At 33.4% G+C, this 19,470-nt stretch overlaps 2 protein-coding genes across 2 annotated transcripts in view; both read right to left on the bottom strand.

Annotated features, from left to right (window-relative positions):
• The window catches only part of LOC142318441 (nose resistant to fluoxetine protein 6-like), a 61,706-nt gene extending 58,772 nt beyond the window's left edge, over positions 1-2,934 (bottom strand). The window contains exon 1 of the mRNA XM_075355028.1: positions 2,629-2,934. Within this exon, the coding sequence (XP_075211143.1) occupies positions 2,629-2,929 (301 nt within the window). The 5' untranslated portion in view covers positions 2,930-2,934. The remainder of the gene's footprint in view (positions 1-2,628) is intronic.
• An 8,449-nt stretch (positions 2,935-11,383) lies between these two features.
• On the bottom strand, positions 11,384-19,262 carry LOC142318440 (putative oxidoreductase SSP0419). The gene is made up of 3 exons (XM_075355027.1): positions 19,141-19,262; positions 17,489-17,626; positions 11,384-11,503 (listed from the first exon to the last, which is right to left on the bottom strand). Exons 1-3 carry the CDS (start codon positions 19,255-19,257, stop codon positions 11,432-11,434), a joined length of 327 nt encoding a protein of 108 aa, XP_075211142.1. The 5' UTR covers positions 19,258-19,262; the 3' UTR covers positions 11,384-11,431.
• Between the last annotated feature and the right edge of the window lie 208 nt (positions 19,263-19,470).

The raw sequence follows: 19,470 nt of genomic DNA, 5'->3' as shown, positions 1-19,470 counted from the left end.
CCAAACCTATAAAGATACTCTATAAATCCCCCATGGCACGCCAGAAACTGTCTAAGAGAGTAATCCAGTGAGCCATGGGTACGCCTGCACTAACCCTCCAGGTCCATGATCATGCGGTACGTCCATCGACCCCTCTCTCATCCCACTTTCTCGGCAATTCCCTTCTCAAATCTTCCATGATGGAACTGGCCAGTCACCTTTTTTCAGCGGGTGTTGGAGCAACTAGTTCTTTCATCCTCTTCCTACGAAGTATCTCAAGGTCTACCGCAGCCTCGCGAGATACCGTGTGGTACGCTGCTGTGATTCGGAGACAGCTCCTTCTTTGTATCTCTTATAGAGCACCCCTATATTTACCATATTTGGTGACTCCTCCCCAGACTTTGGCACCATATAGTAGCACAGAGGACACAACTCTAGACAGCAACCTCCTCCTCTGCTGACTGGGTCCCCCGTTATTTGGTAGCAAGCTATTAGCCATCTCACCTTTTATGCCTTTTGGCACGTCTCCATAACATGAGTGCCAAAGCGTAACCTCGCATCCATCCATACACCTAGATACTTCGAAACTACCGTCTGACCCTCAAGGACCATTTTCAAAGTTGGTCTTCTCTTGGTAGTTGTTACAACAACCTCAGTCTTTTCTAGGGTCATGGTTAGTCCTGCTCCTGTCATCCAATCTCTAACCGCAGCATAGGACTCCTGTATTCGGGGCACGGACACCCTCAGTGTGGTCGTCTCAACCACGAGGGTAAGGTCGTTTTCATACCCTACAACCATGACTTCCGGCGGTAATGGAACCCGGAATATACTGTTGTAGACAATATTCCAAAGGGTCGGTCCGAGGCCGTGGATCACACAATTAAAAGCGTTGAGGATATCCAACGCCACGAGCACACATAACTTCTTCTCACGAGTTATTCTTTTCGTCATCCCCACAACCTCCGCTACCGCATCTAAGGTCGACATCTCTCTACGGAATCCAAATTGATTGTTCGAAAGCCCAGCTATGTTGCAGTGTGCGACCTCTGTTGAAGTGTGCGTTCGAATAACTTAGATATTGTGTCAATCACTGCCAGAGGTCTATAGGAAGACGGCAGCACCGGATCCGTCCCTAGCTTAGGGACCAGTATCAGGCGCTGCCACCTTCATCTCTGGGGATACACTCCTCCTAGTAAACAATTGTTGTACATCCTCAAAAAGGCACCGTGATCGGTCTCAGCTGTCACTTTAATTGTCCGGCTCGGCAGTAGGTCCGGTCCCGGCGCTTTATCCAGCGAGATCCGTTTAACTGCAGCCACTAACTCCTCTTCCGTGAGAAGCGATGCCGGGATTCGCATCTTCTTCCACCTCCTCCAAAGTTCCATCCTCACGAGGGAACAGTCCGTCTATTATATTTTGGACATCACCGGAATCTAGGGTCAAAAATGTTCTGGTTCAATACAATTTAAACAACGGTCTGGAATGGTCTCCCCGCGGGTCTGTATCAGTCTCAGCGATGAATCGCTTCCAGGAAGCCCTTTTCGAATCCCGAATAAGCTTATTAAGCTCGTCCCTAGAGGTCCTGCAGCATTCCATGTACAGTTGTTTAAGTGCATGGATGCGTGTTTGTTGCTCGACCCTCCTCCTCCTTACGTTTACGGGCTATGTCTTCGGACCACCGATATATTGGATAAACGACTCCTCCAACAATACCTGCTGGACAGAAGAGCAGGCACTTTTCAGACGGTCAACCAGTCCTGCAGCTCCATCCTCTGCAACGGTAGTCTCACGCACCCCGCTAAAGTCAAGAGTCTCCACAAATGTTTTCGGGTCAAAACCCTTGGTAGTCCAACCGCGAGTGACCGGCCTCCCAGTTCCCCGTAGGCTTTCATCTTCTATACTTATTAAAATGGCTTGATGGTCACTCGCCAGAAACTTTTCACTCACGCACCAGTCTCGTATCCGTGCCGCAAAGGCACGGATACGAGTGTAGCAAAATATCGGTGTAGCAAAAGTCACGTCGGTATCACTGGTATTGTTAATTCAAATTTGTTACATACAATGTACTTATAAATAATTCTAAAAAAATTGTCAAAAATCAACCTCCATCTCTTAAAATTGAAATATTTTTTAAAATATTTTTTTCTCTCCCTTTGGTTTAAATATTTTTTTCAAAATCTCTTTGAAAGTTTATACTTCGACATAGAGCTATCAAGAAATGATTACATTAAAAAAAAAATATCCCCGGACCTAAAACGCAGAAAACTTATTCTTATTTTAGCCTTTATTGAAGGGGATTGCAGGTTTAGAGAAAACTTTAAATAAGCAAGTTTGTCAAGCTTAACCTATGTATGAATATTTTTAGAAAAGATTTTCTTAAAATTTATTTTCGTCCTCTAAAAATTATATATATTCAGTTTTTTTTTTCTTTTCGTTTTCTGGCTATAACTCTTTTGGTAGTTTTGTAAGCTTTTATTGATTGTTTAATGTTCTTTATTAAATACATTGAAACAATATGAAATATATTAAATCTTTTTATAGTTTGTAATTAAACTTTCAAAATCGGGAATTCTCAAGAATTATCATTATTATAATTGAAGGATTTTGGAACTATAAATTACTTATTTTAATATGATTTCTATTACTTACTTTTTAAAGCCCATAACTCATGGGTTTTAATGACAGCTTGATAATAATTTTCCAGTTTTGTTAGACAATGGGTCATATTACCACTGAATTTATGTTTTGATAATTCAGATATGCCGTTCCACAGTACATTTACAATGAATTTTCTTGTATAATTCTGCTGACTTATTGTAGTCATAAATAAATACTTTTGGTAATTGGTGGTATCAATAGGATCTACTATTTGCATCAATTCTGCAGAATCAGCATTGCTTAAGTGTTGAAACTGTAGAAATGAAATGTGAATAATTATTGATAACAACATTTTTACTACCTGGAACAAAAATAAAAAATGGTTCAATAGTTGACACTACCATCATATATAAATATTGTAAGTTTAGATCATGTTCTATTACAAATTGAGTTCATATTAAAGTTATTATTAAAAAAAAAAAAAAAAAAAACATTTTAGCGTTATCTTCTTCAGTGTAATCTCTAATTAATTTAGAAGACAAAATTTTTATTATTAAAATATCAAGATATTTTGAGTTTTTAGCCATTCTTAATAATTTATTTTAGTGTATATTATTTATTCTTTATTTTGCTCACAAAGTATTTTTACAAAATCACATTAACAAACGTATGAGAAGTGAACAATTTGCAAAATTAGACCCTGTCTAACTGAATTGTAGATTTGTAAGATAACAAATCTACGGTACTTAAATTGTACATAAATGTGTATATTGAAATTTATATTTAAAAACATAGAATAATATTTACCACCCCAGTCGCTATTATAAAATATATCAGATGTAAAATTCATTTCTGCTAGTGACTGGAGATAATAAATATACATTAGTATTCTTTATATTTTATAAGCATCTTTTTAATTTAAATGTCCACACCAATATTTATAAATTCTGACAAAGTATATTTATAAATCTCTTGCAAAAGCACTAAATGTAAATGAAAAGAAAAAAGTAATAGTAATTGAAAAAACTAAATTTTATAATGAATTATTATCTCTTATATAAAAGAGAATGTCCTGACTGATTCACTGACTCATAATAAACGTACAACTAAAACTATTCTAGGTAGAGACTTGAAATTTTCAAGGTACCTTCATATCTTTAAGTAGGCGTACACTAAGATAGGATTTTGCAAAATTTCGATTTTAAGGGGTTCAAATCGATAAAAAACTAAATTTCGAGTTAATCTGTTGGACGTAAAAGCAACATAGCTATATTAAATATTTTACGATTTCATTGCAATGTTTCCGATAAGTGTGTCCGCTATAGACTAAAAAAATTACTGGACCGGTTTACGTACGGGGAAGAAGAGAGAAAGGGAAAAATCAGAAAAGGGAGATAGGGAAAAATCGAAAAAAGAAAAAGGGAAGAAGACGAAAATGGGAAAAATAAAAAAGGGGAAAACCGGGAAAAGGGAATTAAAAGGGAAAAGAGAAAAAAGAAAAGAGGAAAAAGGAAGGGGGAAAGGGAAATGGGAGAAGATGAAGGGGATTTAATAAATTTAATTAAAATTAAAATAATTAAATTAAAATGGAATTAAAAAATTAGAATATGTAAAGCAAATAACTGAAGATGTCAGATGAAAAAAAATTGCTTGAGATTGCAAAAAAATTGGTAGGTAAATCATGGAAATGAAGTAATTAATTACATCTGTCAAATAAGTAATGTTAATACGTCGTGTGCGCGCTCAGAGCGACAGAATGAGTGTTTGATGAGTGCTCCAAAAGAATGCCGTTAACTTTTGAAGCTGTGTTTCTCTGTTTAAAATAATGAAAAAAGTTCATAATAAACATGTGTCCGGAAAAAGCTTTGTTTTTAAATTAGGAATAACAAAGAATTTTACCGTGGTTTCTGCTTAGCAGCAAAATGAACCTATACCGAAATTCATCGAAAACCAACTGAAATCGAAAACCGGGGAAGAAGTGAGAAAGGGAAAAATCATACATGACCTTAAAGAAAAAATAAACTGGAAAGAAAAAACACAAAAGCTCAATTATGCACAAAATACCACCAAAACAACATATAACAAAAGATGCATCTCAACAGATACCAAACTCAGACATTACAAAACCGTAATCAGACCTAAACTATCATATGGAAGCGAAACACTCTTCAAACTAAAATCCAACAATAACTACTCAGCAGAGATGCAAAGAATAGAATGAAGAATTCTAAGAACATGCATAAATAAACGACGACTTACTGATGGGGAAAATGGAGACTCATACCAAACCAAGAGGTACATAAAGACATAGAACCAGCTCTAGACTACTTTAGAAAGAAAAGAATCTCCTTCTTTGGACACATAATAAGAAAACAACCGAACAGGCTCATCAGGAAACTGGTCGAGAAATACCGGAAAATGTCCAGAACACCGACCTGGATAACCGAAATTAAACAAGATATGCAAGAACTAGTAATCACAATGGAAGATTTACGAAACAAAACTGACAATATAAAAATACTAAAAGAAGCTAACTTCAGATTTAAAATTAAAGAAAAGAAAACAACAAAGGTTTGTACAGAAGATTTCAAAAAAGCAAGATCTGATAGAATGGACGTACTGGGAAGCAATCAAGAAAAAAAAGAAAAAGAAAAGACGAACCAAAGACTAAAGTGGTCCACTGTGACCTCAAAATCCTAAAAACAGCAAGTAAAACAACAGCTGGTACATTAAACAATAACGATTTTTGATTGGTAAGAGGTTGAAAAAAATAAATTTTTGATTGGTTGAATACCTGTATGATAATGAAATTTTTTTTCATAATGAGCCTCATTATGATACAGGTAGAAACCTGTAATTTGACTGTAATTTGTAGGTAGACGCGTAATTCAAACTTTATAATACAGTTGTAAAAAAATATTATTAATATGCGACTAAAAATATTATAAAAATCCTACCTTTGTAAGATAATTGTACACACGAATGGTGACTAAACAGTCCAACTAAATCATTTAAATCATTTAAAAGAAATACAAAAGTAGATGTAACTTGTTTCGCTGTTTTATCTTGTGATAAAAATATTTTTACACGTATTGAGTAATTAACATGTCGCAATTTATCAGCCTAATTATTTTTTAATATTATGCCATTATTTTTATTAAAATAATAATTGTGAATTATTGCTTATAATCTAAGTAAGGATACCTTCAGTGTTTCTTATCACGTATGAGGAAAAACTTTTAAAGGTCACAATATTGCAGCTTAATTATTTTTAATATTATGCCATTATTTTTATAAAATTAATAAGTGCGATTTGCTTATAATTTAAGTACGGATATTTTCAATTATTTTTTTCCTCCAAATATGTATATTTCGAATAAAGGATTCTACCATATCGTAGTTTTGAAATGACTTTCCTCTTCAGAGATTTATTAGAATTTACAAAAAAAAATTAGTATTTTATAGACAACGGAAAACAAATTCAATTTTTTTTTTTTACAGATATTTAAAGAAAACAGAGGAGGTTTTCAATTCGACCGTTTATTTTTAATCTTTTTAATTTATACGAGTATAAATATATATATACGTGTGTGTTTGTGTTGTGTGTGTGTGTGTGTGTGTGTGTGTGTGTGTGTGTGTGTGTGTGTGTGTGTGTGTGTGTGTGTGTGTGTGTGTGTGTGTGTGTGTGTGTGTGTGTGTGTGTATTCAGGTTTTAATTATTACCACATAGATCGATTTCAATATTCGTTTACTATTTTATAAAGAAATTCTTTTGTAGTTCCGTCTTACGCTTTTTTCAAACTTTTATACGTAATTTAATTAAAAGTTAGAAGTATATTATCACTTTTTTATATATGAGATGTGGGTATTAAATAATGAGAAGAAAAATGCTGCTATAGAAGAACTGCGCATGCGCCAAATTCGTACGACCGGCAGCTGTGTAGCGTGAAGCGTTCTCTTTCGATTGTTGCCACTCCAGTTTCTGTAGACATATTAGTCTGGCCGTGGCCTTCATTTGAATAACATATGTTTTTTTTTTGTTTTGCCGAAAAATTATAAATGTTTTATTAAAGCAAAAAATTGTCGTGAAATTTCATATGAAACTTGGAAAAACCGTTACTGAAACATATATTTTATTAAAAAAAGTATATGGCAATGAATGTTTATCACGTGCGTGGGTTTTTGAGTTGTTTAAGCATTTACAAGATGGCTGAGAAGACGTTGAAGATGATGTTCAACCAAATCGCCTTCCATGTCAAAAATGGATAAAAATATTGAAAACATTGGGAATCTGAACCCATCTGACCGTCAGTTAACTATTTTGTATTTATTCAAGGTCCTTGCTTAACTCCTTGAAAAAATAAGAAAAAAAGCGACCCGAATTGTGGAAAAACAAGTTCTTCATCAGGACAACGCGCCTGCTCACATTGCATTGTCTGTCAGAACGTTTCTAGTAATATCCCAGTGTTAGAACATCCGCATTATTCGCATGATCTGACACCATGTGACTTTTATCTCTTTCCCAAAGTAAATCTGCATTAAAACTAACAAGATTTCAGACCGTTGAAGCTGTGAAAGAAAAAGCGGCACGCGTCGTGAAAGAACTCTCAAAATAAGAATTTTAGCACCGTTTCGAACAACGTATCGTTATTTAATAGCTATCGTATTTATCATTATCACTGGACTGTTGTAGCTACCTTAAACAAAGGTTAACAAAATTTTGTTTATTAACCTAATCTCGTATAATATTTCAACAACGGGATTCGAACCCCGAATCTCCGTCGAAAATGCTGAGACGCTAGTTACTCAGCCACGGAGGTCGGCCCAAAAATTTGCTTAGAAATTTTTTGGAAAAGAGAACTGTTTTAACTTTGTTTTATGTAAACATATAATGTATAAATTTAAGGTAACAAATAATAGTTAATATATTACTGCATAGTAAACAGACTTTGCTCATTAGTTTACTACGTTCTGTATCTTTTCACCTAGACCCCTTTTTTATCCCAAGACATACGTTTCTCGATTTTGCGTTTCTTTCGATCGAGTTTTTCATTACGGTAACATTATTGTATGACCATGTATTGATTAAAAAAAAAATATATAGTGGAAAAATAAAATTATCAATGAATAAGTTACCTAACGTTTCGTTTTTGGGATGGGGAAATTTATGTTTAAGGTTTATTGTAAAATTATCATTATATGTTTAAATAAACAATAAAAAAAAAAATTATTTTAAAAAAGGTGTATTTTTAATTTTTTCTGCTCTCCCACCTCTAAAAATCACCTTCTAAGAAAATTTACTGATTTTTCTATGTTTATTATGTTAAAAGGAATTAACCAAAAAAAAAAAAATTCTCTATAAATTTATAACCAATAAAACGTCATGCGAAATTTTTTTTGGGTGTTGTGTGTTTAATTTTGATGAAGTTTTATTGTAATATTATTACTAAAAGTAATCATTAAACTTTTAATACCATTAAAAGTAATAGTAACATTTAATACTATTAATCCAAAAAAAAGGTTTTAAAATATTAAAATAAATCGATATTTTTATACTTTGATGGTCCCCCTATCACAAACGTTGCCTCAATGTTTTTTTTTTGGGAGGGGGGGGCTAGCTTGCACTATTACTATGCCTAGGAGGATATTAAAAAGATACAGTTAAAAAATATGCAATAAGTAAACAGATAATTTTTTCTACTTTTGGCGAGAATTCCCCATTATGGGAGAATTAAAAAAAAACAATGGTTATATAATCATACACGCATGTACAGAGCTTAATATAAAGTGGGGTTATATTAGCAAAAGTTAGAGAAAACTGATTCCCCAAACTTCTTTCTTTCTTTCTTTTTCCTGCTTAGCCACCGGTAACTACCGTTTAGATAATTCTTCAGAGGATGAATGAGGATGATATGTATGAGTGTAAATGAAGTGTAGTCTTGTACATTCTCAGTTCGACCATTCCTGAGATGTGTGGTTAATTAAAACCCAACCACCAAAGAACACCGGTATCCACGATCTAGTATTCAAATCCGTGTAAAAATAACTGGCTTTACTAGGACTTGAACGCTGGAACTCTCGACTTCCAAATCAGCTGATTTGGGAAGACGCGCTCACCACTAGACCAACCCGGTGGTCTTGATTCCCCAAACTGCCCTTCTTCACCATATGGAGATATTGACTCCAAAATGTTACCAAAAATTGACCCAAAACACGAGTTTCTACAAAATTTCATCAAAATCTCTTTATCCACTCAAAAGTTATAAAACTTCAAACGTGCTAACACAAGTACATAAATACACACTACGTATGAAAATTACACCCATTTTTTTAGTATTTTGAGGCTGAACGGCATCTCAGTGAAGATAGTCCGGATACTGATGGAAGTGGTCCCTGCGAAGATCCTTAGGGTGATGAACAAGGTGCTGATCGATGGTTACATACCGAAGCTATGGAAGAGATGCAGACTCGTGCTAATCAAGAAATCAGGAGCGGATGACATCCCGTCTGCATGTAGGCCCTTGTGTCTAACGAATAACTTATGCAAATCTATTTGAGAGAATGCTGGAGGCACGTCTGGAAGAAGACATTAGTAAAAAAGTGATTTCAGTGACAGTCAATACGGCTTTAGAGTAGGTAGGTCTACTACGGATGCTGTGGGAGAGATTATGAGGTTAGTGGACGGTGCTGCTGTGGGCACTTGACGGACAAGGCGGATACCCGTAGTAATTCTTCTAGCTGTAAAGACCGTATTCAACTCCATCAGCTGGGAATCGATTTTCCAGGCGCTGAGGGAGAGAGACGTAAAATATTATCTTAAGAGGATGGTCCAAAGATACCTAGAAGATAGGAACCTAATAAACGATAGGAAAAAGAGGGATTCGGTTCCGGATGTCAGGTGCGGTGCCCAAGGATACTGGGGGGCCCAGTACTGACTGGGCCCCCTACTTTGGAACCTCGTGTTCGACTGCGAGTCGAAAATGAACTATTCTGACGGCATGTCTCCAATAGCGTTCGCCGATGACCACGTTTTGGTGGTATCGGCGAGGATGGAAGAGGAGATGGCTATGGCCGCGTTAGCAGCCATATAGCGGGTAAGTGAGTGGATAGAGGGGATAGGTCTCCACCTCTCGTGCGACAAGACTAATATGATCGTAATGACTGACAGACGCAAAATTAGACCAATTCCGATCAGGGTGGTGGACCATCCAGTTCAGTCGCAGAGAGCCGTAAAGTACCTGGGTATATGACTAGATGAAAGGAGATCCTTTACCATCCATTCGCCGGAGACTCGAATCAAGACCGAGCACCTACTAAAAGGTTTAGGTAGGTTATTAGGAAACATGACTGGACCACGTGACTCTAAGCGGGTTATACGCGGTACCAACGTGTGCGGTACGTACATACAGTCCCTGTTTGGGATAGAAGATTAAACATACACCGTAATAGACGCCTACTAGAGGTGGTGCAGAGGAAGATGGCACTCTGAATAGCGACCTCGTATACGTCAGTTTCTACAGAGGCGATCCTGGTGATCGCGGGGGTTATACCCTTACGTCAGTTAGCAGACTACGTAAGAAGATTAAAGGAGTACTCAGAGTAGTCACGCATGAGGAAGTGCGTTTTCTCGTACGCGACTGGGAAACAAGATGCGTTGATTCCGGAAAGGGCCGCTGGACATACACTGATTGGGGAAATAGAACCGTGGTTCGGGAGGGGGTTTGGTGAGCTGAACTTTTGGATCCTAATTCGTAACCGGGCACGGGGTATTCCGATCCTATCTGTTTGGGAGAAGAAGAGCGAATGACAACTGTCCCTCCTGCGGCAAGACGATACTCCGAAGCACGTTATCTTCCATTGCTGGAGATGGGAGGAGGAAAGACAAGACTGCGTCGCTGTCACTGGGCATATTAAAGTAGATAACGTAATGAATAAAATGCTTTCTAGCACCTGTAACTTTAAGGCGGTTTCGGGATTCGTGACGAAAGTGCTAAAATGAAGGATGAGGAAGAGAGGGGGTGAAGGGCAGCCTCCTGTGGAACTGCCGTCCGTCAGTTCATGTACGGATGGGTGGCGTAGATGAAGCAGGAGGACCCCGCTTCCCCCGAGCTAACAAGGCTGAGTTCCGGCGCAGATCCCCGATGCTGAAGGGAGCTAGAAAAGACTGAGTCCCGGCTATTGGGGCAGTCAAGGTTAAGTCCTCTGAGAGGCAGAAGAACATGGTTGGATGGTGGGGGGCAAAAGATAGCTCTCTGCGGAGCCGCCGTTCGTCCTCGCTCGTGTGGATGGGCGACGGTGATGATGCACAGAGACTCCGGATTCCTCTCGGCTGAAGGCACCTCCCGGAGCCGTGTTATGTTTAATTGCTGGTGCGGTCCCGGGAGGGGAATTAGTGAGGTAGTTGATTTAGTCGTTAGGGTGCAGGCACATATACACATTATAACAACATCTTCCGGAACCTGTAGCAAGTCAGCCCGTAAATGGGGTTCCTCCGACTCTTTGGAAAAAAAAAATTGTATTGGGGTGATGGAAGTAGACCAACAATATTGTGAGATAGTATCATAAATTTGGAATGTAGTAAAATGATAATTCTAGTAGATTTCTTACAACTTTTTTAGGCTGGGGGGAATGTACAGCGTGGATTATAGGAGCTAATTTTATAACAAATAAAAACTAAAAAAAAATTATATTTAAAACATTCAATTTATTTAACCGAATGCTACAGAAAAATACATAATGAGACAATTTTATTATATTTGTTATACTGAAAATCCCAGACTCTTCCTGGAAACAAAACCCGTAACCATTTAGGTTATTAAAGCGAGTCACATTGTCCACTACTGCAACTGTTCATCTACTTCATATTGTTTGCTTTTTTTAAACTTTCTGTATCATTTATTACATGATGAACCACAAATTCAGTTATCTGAAAAATCAAACATTAAACAATTTCTTTATTGTTATCTAAACATATAATTCGGTTGTGTGTGTACCACCTACCTTATATTACCTAGTGTCTTATGGTAGTTATTATATACTATAATGTAACAAAATACCATCAAATTCATTATAGTGTAGAAGTAAAAAGAATAAAAATATTTTCACTTTCTGATTTTTATATGATTATTGATTGCTAGACAGACATGAAGACATACATTGCTATATCATAAATTAAGACAAAGCTGTCAATGTTCTGTAATAGGCCAGATAATGAATGTATGAAGCTTTTATTTTCTACCAGTAGTTGGTTTTATTGGATCTGAATATCCATATTATGGATAACTGAATTCATTCAACTGTTACTCATTTTCTAAAAGCTTAATATTGGTTAACAGAAAATTTCAACTAATAATATTATGATAATCTGGGTTAAAGAGCTATTCTGAGGCATTACCATCTCAAATTAACAAAATAAATTAGTCTAACCATACCCAGTCAGTTGTTAGTTACCATTTTACTTTATTGATACAATTGACCGTAAACATGTCGAATGTGGTATTCGAGAGAAGAAAGAAAATTTTTTGGATTTAACCACAACATTTAACAAAACAAATTAGAAAAAACTCATAAATAAATACACTTTGAACATGGTGAAAGTTAAATGTCATTCTCTTAAAGGTTTTTTCAACAAGGGATTAGAAAGTGATTATATATTATAATGGTTTTTTTTTTAATAATTAACTTAAAAGCTTAGGTTATTTTTGTAGAGAAAATACACCCAGGCCAGACAACTACCATAGGTTTTGATTTTTATTTGTAAGAACAATCTGACAATATGGAAGAAAATATGTCTGTATATAGATTTGTGTTTACATTTAATTATTTCAGACCTCCAGTTAATGTTTCTTATCTAATTCCAAAGCCTAAGTCATATATATATATATATATAGGGATAAGAAAACTACTTATATATGTATATATATATATATATATATATATAATGAAATAAAAAACTACAAAGCAAGCGGAGAAGACCAGCTTTTCGCAGAACTCTGGAAACACTCATCAGTTTATTCAGTCAAAACTTCCTACATCTATGCCATCTATGGAACGAAGATAAACTTCCAGAACACTGGACCACAGCCCTCATTCATCCATTACATAAAAAAGGGGATAAAACTAATCCGGAAAACTACAGAGGCATATCTCTCCTGGTTTGCACATACAAACTGCTGTCGAGAATCATATACAACTGATGCAAAGATCAACTTGAACTGGAACTTGGGGAGTACCAAGGAAGATTTAGGCCATGGAGAAGTTGCCCGGAGCAAATAATATCCCTAAAACTTATGATGGACTAATACAAAAGACGAAAAAAACAACTAATAATCACCTTGGTCGACTTTAAAAGGGCCTATGATTGTGTACACCGACCATCCATGCTGAATATTCTGAGAAACCTGGGCCTTCACCCTAAACTTGTAAACATGATAAAATTAACTTTAACCAATATCCAGTCCAGAGTGAAATTCAGAGGTGAACTCTCTCGACCCTTCCCCATAAAAACTGGATTGAGGCAAGAAAACGGCCTCTCACCACTCCTTTTTAACTGTGCCCTCGAATTTGTCATGAGAAAATGGTATGAAACAAATCCCAAAAATATAAAAATGGGTGCTAAGAAAAAGTCCATCACACTAAATTGCCTGGGATTTGCAGATGACCTCGCTCTTTTAGCAAATAATATTCAAGAAGCCAAAACACAAATCATGAGCATTCAAAACCTAGCACAAAAGATAGGGCTTCATATCTCTTTCGAAAAAACTGAACTAATGGCCATAGATCCTCTGGTAATAGAGCACATTACGGTAAACAATCAGAAAATTAAAATAGTAAATCAATCTAAATATCTAGGGGAAATAATAACTTATAATTTAAATGAAAAAGTGACATGGCAAAACAGGAAAAATAAAATGATTAAATCCCAAAAATTAACTTGGTCAACATATAACAAAAAATGCCTTTCGACTAACACAAAACTTAAACATTATAAAACTGTAGTTCAGCCAGAAGTTACCTGCAGAAGCGAGACCCTTTTCAAAATCACTCAAATAAACTGAATTGATAAAATTCTGGAAATAGAGAGGAGAATTGTCAGAACGTGTATCAATAAAAAACACCAAAAAGAAGGCCAATGGTGGATTGTGCCAAATGAGGTGGTGTATCGAGAAATAGAGCATGTTACTGATACTATGCGGAAAAAAAGAATCTCTTTCTTTGGTCATCTCCTAAGGACACCGGAAACAAGACTGTCAATAAATATCATTGAAAAGCTCGGGTTCCAAAAACTAGAAGTAGGGTGGATCAAAGAAATTAGAGAAGATATGAAAGAATTGGGAATTTCCCTGACTGACCTACAGAATAAAACTGGAAAAATTACAAAGCTAAAAGACAAAAACATTAGATTTAAACAAAAGACAGACAAATGACAAAATACAACGAAGAGGGTGTTTACAGAAGAAGAAAAGAAAGCAAGATCTGAACGGATGAAGAAATACTGGGTAGCTCAGAATAGTAAAATAACACGCTTTTCTCAGAAAAGATCTAACTAAAATTGACTTAAGTGGTCCCATGTTGACCGTAAAAGCATAATAATAATAATAGGGATAAGAAAGGTTCAGCAAACTAAGAAGATTTAAAGAAAAAAGTTATTGATATTAATAAACCCAAAAATAAAAATGAATTCCTAAGTTTATATTTTGATTTATCAAAATTTGTTTGTTATTATTCCAATTACATGACACATACATTAACTGAGATCAAGTACAACAAAATTCATTCTTTTTAAATAGAAGAACATAATATAGTCCTTTTGATAGCTATTTTTAAATAAGTATTTAAAAACAAATGCATTTTAAAAATATAGATGTATTTGTGTATATTTTAAACAAATTCATCTTAATTGAATGTTTTATTTCAATTTTTAATCCTTTCACTTGCATTTCTTTTTTTACTAATTCACCTCATAAGCTTAAAGCTTGTGCATGGAATATGAAATAATATTTATATTAGACATAGGTTTAAATTTCTAATAAATTAACGCTAACATAATGCCAGGAATTAATGATGTAATATAATGATGTTAACTGAAATTTTTTACACTTTGTGTTATAAAAAGTGTTCTAAACAAAATAATAATTTGCTTTCCTTACAACCTGTTAATTCAATAAATACAAGGAACCTCCCTTTGACGAAGAATCTTTGAAAATTAAAGGGTTTGAATTCCCATTTGAAAATTCATGTTTAACCAAACCATTTGCCACTGTAGTTATCAACATCGCTGTAATTAAAGAATACTGGGTGTAGTCTATCTGCAGCTTTTGAAATTTATCAAAAGTTATACCTTGTTCTTTTCGCTTCAAGAATTAGATGTTTCTATTTAATCTGGTTTAAAATATTTCCTTTTCTAAAAATTTAATATCTTCCTAGGTCCATACAATTCTCCTGCTAATTGATACGCAATTCCCGGTTGCTACATGAGTTCATTTCCATTCATCCAATGTAAATAGTTCTTTCAGTGGACCTCTGTTCTCTTATTTAATCCAATGATGAATACAAGCACACATGCATAATTTTATAGTTTATTTCTCATTTAATCTTCTCAATTGAATATATCTAAGAAAACCATATCATTATTTTAACTGCTTGAAGTTTTAAAAAGTTTTTGTAAAACCTTAAAATCTATTTCAATATTTCTTTTCAAAACTTATCTGCTAAATAATATATTAGAATATGTTAGACCCATTACTCAGTAAAAGTTTAACACAGTTTCTCATTGAATTTTGTAATTTTTTATTCGTGATAATGCCTTGAATAAGTTCCTGATCGATATATTTTCATTAATTAAAATAATCTTTTACTGTATTGTATTTGTTTTTAAAATGTTTTTCTACTGTGCTTTTTTTTGTCAATTTAATGTTGGTTTTTATTTTATCTGTTATTAGCATTTCCATTACAGCTTCACCTGTGCTATATGGGTACTTGCATTTTCTGTCGCAGTCAATTTTTTTATTTTATGTGTTTTAGTCAAGTAACTGGAGGCAGTTGTAGTGCTCACATCGCACATAAATTAACAGTGGCAGTGGTTATGTGAGTTCAACCGCCAATTTTCTGTTTTAAAAAGCCATACATTTAGTTATTTATCTGAAGAGTATTTGCAATCTCAAATCTAGCCAGTATCTAGTATATTATAGTTGGAAATGTGGAAAACTTGCAATCATTGTTCAAATTATTTTCACCTTTCTTCATCCCTTTCAAGGTTGAATTTAAAAAAAATCTAAAAATTATTTTTTAGATATTTACATGAAAATTAAACACAACAAAAATCAAGTTGATAGCTTCATTTATTACAAAGAAATTAAAAAAAAAAAATAGCTGGTTTTAAAAAAAAATCCAAAATTCATTTTAACCCTTTAAACTCGGAATTACAAAAAAAACTAGAAATTAGTTTTATATATTCACATGAAGATTACACACACCAGAAATAAGGTGATATTGTCATTTGTTACAGAAAAATTAAAGAAAAAAGTAAATTTCATTGCTGCTCCATGTTAACCCATTAAACTTGGAAACACAAAAAGTCTTCTGTTAGTATGTACGTCATCATAAAAACATGTATACAAATTTTCATCAATTTATTTTCAGTAGTTTTTGCTGGGCATTGATGCAGTCAGTCAGAACATGTTCTTATATATATATATATATATTAGTATAAAAATAATTTGACATTCACAGAAATTTGATTCTTTAAAACATTCACCATTATAGTTTTATGAAATACTAGATACAATAACAGTAGCAGCTAATATCACATAAATAAATAAATGTTTTAATTAATATTAAAAAAAAATTATTGAATTTAATGTTATAGAGTCCAGTAATATTTATTAAATCAGCCAATGTATATTTTTCTATACATCTTAGCTTTAAATAATTAATTTTGGAAGAAATTTAACAAAATAACTAATTTTAAATCATTAATTTTTGAATTTTATTGAAAGTTTTATATGATGACAATATTGAAAGTAACAACCATTCTGAAATTTATCTACAGTTGACATATTTGTGGAACTCAATGTTGATCAGTATATTGCTGCTTTAACAGTAGTCTACCACTTCTCACATCTCTCTATTATCATTTACATGTGAGTAGTAAATGTTTAAAATGAATTACACAATTGTCATTGCTGCCAATTATGAAATACAATTAGTGATATTTCATAACAACACACTGGGCAAAATTAATTAGCAACTAGTTACTGAGTATGGTATTAATTCACTTATTAAAGAATTATATTTAAATAATGTTAAGTATTTTAAAATTATAGTCAATATCCATTTTACACTAACAATTTATGTTGAGAGTCAAATGACCTACATTCAACTTCTTACTTAAAAAATAACTATATCATTTGGATTTTTTTTAGTAACAAAACTCTTGATGGGTGGTCTACTTGCATTATACTCATCCAGATTACAAAATTTCAATGTGTTTTATTTTTATAGTTATTAGGAAAGTACAATTTATAATTATTCTACATAAAAACATACTATTGACTGATGTTAATATTACTTTTTGCTAATGATATTTTTGTTAATAAACGAAGATATTAAACTTAACATTGTAATATTTTAATTTACTCAGTAGTTACCTGCATATTAAATAAAAAAAATGATGAACTATAATTGTTTTTTTCTTTTTTGGTTATGAATAATTTGTGAGTACTAATTGCATAATTCTGGTTATAATTTTATCTGCATAATTTTTTTTATCGCAAAATAGTTTGGTTTGTGAAATAATAAAATAAAATGATATATACACAATACATTTATTAATATTAGTAATAATTTAATTAAATAAAGTAGTTAGTTCTAAATAATTTCTTAAAATGTAAGTATAATATCTGATACATACAAGCACATGAGATGGCAGTTGCAACAAAAGTTCTACAGTCTTTGCAATATCTGATGGTTCCAATCTGGCCGCATGAGGAGGGAGTGTAATACCTGATAACTCATGTATCTCTGTTCTAACCAGTCCAGGGCTAATAGTCTGATGTCAAAGAACATAACATACAATTAATTTGCTAAAAAATACTATTTGAAATCCATGAATTAAACACTAATCAAACTTTTACATTGTGTTTACACAAGTGGTAATTTAAGATGATCATCCACTTTATTGCTGGTAATTATATGACAAAAAATAAAAATAACTGTAGAGTAATTTCATGTAAGAAGATTTGTGCACCAACAGGATATAAAATTGATTCATTTTTTGATATTGTTTGCCATTTGCTGTACTTCCACATGGTTGTTTATATATGAATTGTTTTAAAATTAAAAGGGAGATCAATGTTATAACAAACTATGAAATCCAGGTACTGAAACTTTTTTATTCTGGTTGAAACTTTTATTACTATGAATATTATCAACAAATTGGCAAGGAACTGTGCATATAAACATAAAGACCAAAAATAAAGTCTATGTTAGTATGTGTTATGCACATACTGTAAAAGGTGATTAATTTCTCACTTGATTGTTAGTAGCAAAACCCACAGGATTGGTCTAGTGGTGAACTCATTATTGCAAATCAGCTGGTTTCGAAGTCGAGAGTTCTAAGGTTAAAGGCCTAGTAAAGGCAGTTACTTTTATACAGATTTGAATACTAGATTGTGGATACTGGTGTTCTTTGGTAGTTGGATCTCAATTAACAACATATCTCAGGAATGGTCAACCTTTCTTTTTCCTGTTTAGCCTCCGGTAACTACCATGAGATGTACAAAGACTACACTTCATTTACATTCAAACATCATCCTCTGAAGTAATCCTTACAGTGGTTCTAGATGCTAAACAGAAAAAGAGGAGTTGTTAGTAGCAAATGTTTTATAACATTCCAGAAATAAATAATTTTAGTGATATCACCAGTCTGTAAAAAAACCACAACAACTGAATGTAAAATATATCTGGGTAAGTTGGTTGTAATGTTCATTAAAGAATGGTGTTGTCCTGTTTGTAGGATTAATTTCATAAGAAAAATTTATTTTCATTCACTGCTGTAACTGTAACATTTCCTATACTATATGATAGTAGGATAGCAAATGGTAACAAGATCACTTACAAAATGGCTGACCCGTTTCTCATTTGAAGCTAATACACATGAATATTTTACTGTTGCAAGTCACTTTTATTAGCAGGTAGTTTTAATTATTGATGTATGCCTTGCATCATAACTACTAGGAAGATGTAAACGGTAGTATATTGAAATGAAAATTCTGCTGTTATTCCATCAGTTACGTATTATTGATAGTTTTCAAAATTTTGTTTCAACTGACTGCAGTATCTGGTAGTCCTATGCACTGAATATGTAAATATAAGATTCTTATAAAATGTAATTATAATAATTTCAGAAAAATATTACTTATACTGTTTTTATCCATTACTTCATTACATATACATTGTTAATTTTAAACATGTAAATCCTGCAAAATTATAAATGTTGATAACAGAATCCCATATAATATGTATAATGTATTTTCTTATAAATTTATTAAAATAGAAACTTACTGTTACTCGAATTTTGGAATTAGTTTGTCCAAGTTCAGCACGTATACCTTCCCCAATTGTATTAACTGCTTTTTTTGAAACAAAATATGGTACGAAGCCAGCTATTGGTGTACTCATATGTGCTGCTAGCTGCAAAATTCAAATAAATACTTTTCTTCATTACTGCATTCATTTTTCTGAAACAATAATTTTGTAATATTATTGCTAAAATATAAAACAAATTTTACAGTCAACTTATTACGTGGAATACCTACCACATTATTAGGTAAAAGTCAATATCCAATGAATTTAGATTTACCTCATGAATAAAATATTTGAGAACAAAATTTC

The sequence above is a fragment of the Lycorma delicatula genome, chromosome 1 (assembly GCF_047948215.1).
Source record: "Lycorma delicatula isolate Av1 chromosome 1, ASM4794821v1, whole genome shotgun sequence".
Taxonomy (NCBI): domain Eukaryota; kingdom Metazoa; phylum Arthropoda; class Insecta; order Hemiptera; family Fulgoridae; genus Lycorma; species Lycorma delicatula.
This window is presented reverse-complemented; position numbering and strand designations above follow the sequence as displayed.

Coding starts and splice junctions, on each gene's coding strand:
- LOC142318440 (XM_075355027.1), bottom strand. CDS start 19,257: ATGAGTACACCAATAGCTGGCTTCGTACCATATTTTGTTTCAAAAAAA. Junction 17,627..19,140: donor ATTCCAAAATTCGAGTAACA/GTAAGTTTCTAT, acceptor CTTTGACATCAG/ACTATTAGCCCTGGACTGGT. Junction 11,504..17,488: donor AACTGCCATCTCATGTGCTT/GTATGTATCAGA, acceptor TTGATTTTTCAG/ATAACTGAATTTGTGGTTCA.